The sequence below is a fragment of the Trematomus bernacchii genome, unplaced genomic scaffold (assembly GCF_902827165.1).
Source record: "Trematomus bernacchii unplaced genomic scaffold, fTreBer1.1, whole genome shotgun sequence".
Lineage (NCBI taxonomy): Eukaryota > Metazoa > Chordata > Actinopteri > Perciformes > Nototheniidae > Trematomus > Trematomus bernacchii.
In genome coordinates, this window is record NW_022987828.1 from 13,019,110 (window position 1) to 13,023,963 (window position 4,854).

The 4,854-nt window shown below is 40.5% G+C and overlaps 1 protein-coding gene across 1 annotated transcript; it reads left to right on the top strand.

Moving 5' to 3' along the window:
* The first annotated feature begins 507 nt into the window (after positions 1–507).
* Positions 508–2,721, top strand: si:ch73-52p7.1 (uncharacterized protein LOC100321084 homolog). Its single transcript, XM_034151829.1, has one exon. It carries the CDS (start codon positions 531–533, stop codon positions 1,305–1,307), a length of 777 nt encoding a protein of 258 aa, XP_034007720.1. The 5' UTR covers positions 508–530; the 3' UTR covers positions 1,308–2,721.
* The last annotated feature ends 2,133 nt before the right edge of the window (positions 2,722–4,854 follow it).

Genomic DNA, 4,854 nt, shown 5'->3' on the forward strand with positions numbered 1-4,854 from the left:
AGCGCCATGGTGATACCGAGGACCGACGAGCGAGGAAATGAAAATAACCGACCTGAGACGCAGCCTCTGTCTGAAACCAGAGCCCAGTCAGTCTGCTCTGATTGGTTAGCTCGCCAGCTCTGTTGTGATGGGTAAACTGCTTAAAGATGTCCCGTCCCTTAGCTTAGCTTATCTTGTACAATTTGTTGGAGCGCTAGCCAATAGAAGCGCTGGTGTTATATAGTGATGTCACTATGATGTCAATGTATAGGAGAGAAACTCCCATCGGAGGGAACTTTGGGATGTTAGCCTTTGTAGACCATTTACATGCACAGAAACCTACACAACACTACAGGAGAGGGGAAAAACCCCAAAAGCATAATTGGTCCCCTTTAATATATATACAGTATATAGTGTGTAAAATGTTGTTTAGTACTTCTCTGATATTGTGTTCTCTTTTCTATAGGCTCAGGTGTGTTTCTGAAGACACCCCCCCCCCCCCCCCCCCCCACATGAGTCAACATGCTGCCTGAGACCCTCCTGCAGCAGTGATGGCGGCCCTCAGCCCCCCCGCCCCGCTCCTCTGTGTGCTGCTGTGTGTGTCGGTGGCTCTGCAGCGCTCTGACCTGCGCCTGGCCTATGTGACCCACAACAGCTTCTTCTACTACTCCTGCAGCCAGCTCCCGCAGCCCTGCAGCCTGTCGTCCCTCACAGACTGCAGATGCAAGGACATCCAGTCATACTCCACCCCTGTTCTCGGGGCAAGACGTTTAACAGTTTGGTTCACGTCGCCGCTAAACACGGCACGTCTGCTCAACAACTCTGAGGTGAGGCACCTAACTCTCATCCACTGTGGATCCAGAGAGACGCCTTCTTCTTCCCTGGAGGGACATTTTTCTGTGCAGCACCTGGAGAGACTGACCATGGTGAACATAGCGCAGAGGCCTGTTTATCAAAGTCCAGATGCAAACAGATTTAGAACCTCAAACAGTGACCCAGACAGGGATAATGGAGCTCACTTTGACTCAAATAGATACAACAGGGAGGAAGACACAAACATGGACGTGGTTGAGGACCTGCAGAGAGATTCCTTTGATTTTTCCCCATCCCAGATCCAAGACATCTTCCTGGGCAGGGAGCTGGGAGCAGCGTTTCATGAACAGGCCCGACTGGGGGTCATCCACAGCTCCGTGCTGGAGTGGGGGGCGGAGGCCAAAGCCTACACTGTCCAAACTCATATAGACAATGACGGCATGCTGCCCTTTCAGGACCTCCACCTGCCGAAATTACCAGAGACCTCTGTCATATATGTCAGCTTTGTGTACTGATACTGAGTAACTTAGAACAACAGAGGGAAGAGGATCCAGTGTTCAGGACCTGCAAACAATCTCTGTCTTGCTCAGCAGGGGTCCTGTTTCACAAACTATTCTCTTTCTTAAGGAGAATCTAAAGTAGGATTTTTCCCAATTGCTTTTCCCTTGCTTACCAAACATTCCTGTTAACCAATGGCCACCAATCTTTCCTCACATGGCCCGGCTAAACTACTTTGTATTTATCATTGTCACATACGATAACATACATTGACAAATACAAAGATTGAGCAAAAACAGCAATGGACACTCAAATTTGAGATAGATAATTACGTATAAAGGGAAAGTTTCTTAGTCGTGATACCGAAATAAGGAGAGATTATTCAATATTTTGATGAATAAATAAGGAGGCTCTCGAAATACAAACTCCCTAAGTTACTCATAGGGACATTCACTAAGAACCTGTTTTTTCAACTAAATTTGCATTTGCGAAAACTAAAAAAACAAGAAAACTACATACGATTTTATTGTCAAATAGCTTTAATTATATTTTTCAGCTGTTTCAGCTGTTTATCAGCATGATAGAAGAACATATTTTAACTAATGAGAGACCCTCTGAGGGAGTAGCCAACCCCCTCCAGCTGACGAGTCCTTTTTTTCTAAATACTGAAATTAGATAATGGTGTAATCGCTAATATGAAATGATAGTGGAGATCTGGTGGCTTTGAGAACGAGTTGAGCATTTATTCTCCTCTTGTTTTTCCTCTCCACCAAAAAGAGAAATGAGAACTTCCATCAATAAATTCATCCAACAAAACGTCTGAATTCAGACTGAATGAAAAGCTGCTGGCTGTTCTTTCTTCGGTTCAGGAAGCCACGTTTATCAGATGAGAAAAACAGGAAGGTTTAGTATTTAAGCCAAAATGTCATGAAGAGGGAGGACATTCCACACATTTGGACACAGAATGAATTCTTCGCAGCTCTGCTTTTTTCATTTTCTCCAGCTGACACTGACCTCTGGTCCCTGTGTAACAGCACAGATATCTCCTCTGGGACATTGAAGTTTGTTTTGAAATGTATGCAGGTTTAAACCACAAGATGGCAGCAGATACATCTCAGTAAAAGAGGAAGAAGCAAACTGAAGTGTTGAGGAAGGACTGAGATAATAAATATAAATATGACAGCAGGAGATAAAACATGTTTTTCTTCTTTTTGTTCTTAACTGTTTTAAAAATCCAGTAAACATTAAATTCAACAAATGTGTCATGAAGCATTTCAGCACTTTAAAAGCTTGTGATGAATGACATAGGATAGAGGTACATTGTTAAGAGTAAATGAAGTGTGGCATGATATTTATTGGTTTGCAAAAGTGAAATTAACAATGTTATCGCTTGCACTTGTTTACAACAAAAACAAAAATAAATGATTAACTCATGACTTGTAAATCAATCATTAATATTGTCCAAAACCTGGTCTGTCCAAATAAAATCAACTCCACCATCAGACACGTGAGGAGGGAATTGTTGCAAATATATACAATATATGTCCATATGTGTGATACACAGTGGCATATCTAATATTATACATATAAACCATTTGTTGATTTTAGAGTTTCATAAAGAAACTGTGAATTCACATTTTAAAGGTGTGACCAATCTAAAGCTATACACAAATAAAATGTTGTTGCTTTTACATTGCATATTTAAAATCTACTCATTACGAGGTACAGCTGCATTGGTCATTAAAAAAAGACGTGTGTGTCTTTGTTTTCATTTGTTAATTTGATAATGATTGCAGTCCTGTTTAAAGACGCTGCATGCTTGTGCGTGTGCGTGTGCGTGTGTGTGTGTGTGCTGACACCTGCTAGAGAGCTGCTTATTTGCATGATAAACGTGCAGCCCATCTTGTTAAGCGCCCTGAATGTAAACTGATGTCGCCTGTTGATCCTGCACCTGAGAGGTCAGCCCCGCCCCCGACAAACACCGGGGCAATTACCGGAGAAATCCCCGGATGTGTTGTTGAGGCAGCCTCTCCTTACGGAAATCCAACCTAAAGGGTTGGGGAGAAACTGTGACCTTCACTTGGGATAATGTGAAGACAAACTACCAGTGGTGTAAAAAGTACTGGTACTTTAGTACAATTATGAGAGTACTTTATTTGAGTATTTACTTTTGTTGCTGTGCTTCTACCCAACCAATCCGCATAATAAGTAATTTTATTTAAAGTACATTTTTATGCTAGTAGGCTACTTTTGTACTTTTACTTGAGTAACATTTTGAATGCAGGACTTTTACTTGTAACAGAGTATTCCAACAATCTACTTCTACGTTTCCCTAAGTACAAGATCTGATTACTAAAAAAAACAAATCAATTACATTCAGTCTGATATTCTGAATGCGTAATATGTGTGTCTAAAAGGTGGACAGGCGGGGACTAAACCGGATTGATTTTAGGTCCCTCCTTTAACCACGCTGCCACCGTCTCCTCACCGGCAGTTTAGCAGTAAAACATTTTTATAATCAGACGTTATTGTTCGCCGCCTCCTTGTGGGAGATGCGCCCATGTTCATTTTTTAAAAGGGCAAATCAGCCATAATTCAGTTTATAAACTGCAGCGCGCAGGGGAGAAATGCCTGGATGAATATTCATTAGAGACCGCCTGAACTGCCACGCTCGGTGATTCATTGGGCATATGTAAATATCACTCACTTTAATTGCCCCTAAACTGACTCAACATAATGTTGTCATTAGCAAATTATTACTTATTTGTGATACTAATGGTACGGTATGGCGCGTAGTGCTGAAGCCCCACATATATGATTGCAATTACATCTCTTTTATTCACTACTGATGGATCTGTGCGTGTGCGTGCGTGCGCGCGTGTGTGTGTGCGCGTGTGTTTGTATGTGTGTGGCTAAGGTGCCAACAATTCATTTCTCAGACACATGCACGGAAGACTTCACTCGACCCAGTCATTAGACACACACAAACAAACACACACGCATCACATACAAACTGAACTCAGGACAGTTTTATGGACATGTTAATGTGTTCTTTATGTATCTGTATCATCTGGACTGATTTAGAATTAAGAGGAAATAATTTCTCCTCTCAACTTCTTAAACCTTAATGTAGTTCCTCATTCACTATAATAATTAGATCATAATTACTGGTTGAATAAAAACAAATACAAATAAAGTTAACTGAATGGTTATAATAGACAGTGTGGCTAAGCCTTGAGATATGAAATACAATTCCAAGTTATTTTGTTATGGACTATCAAATCTGAAAAATATGCATTAAATTGGACGCGTGCAAAAAGATCAACATGTTTTTATCTTATAAATGATCATATATAAAACTATATATTTGAAACTATGATTTTTAATCCTGATTTTAGAATCTAAACTATTCAGTAACTGGTCAAAAGTGCAGTTCAATTCAATTTAACTAGAATCTGCATAAAAAACCCTAGTGAATTAATTACAACATGTATGTATGTACAAAGTACGATGTGATTGTTTGTTATTCGGTATAATGTTGATAATGTCTTCATTTAATAAAAT

Excerpts from the sequence above, each read along its gene's own strand:
- si:ch73-52p7.1 (XM_034151829.1), top strand. The coding sequence starts at position 531 with ATGGCGGCCCTCAGCCCCCCCGCCCCGCTCCTCTGTGTGCTGCTGTGT.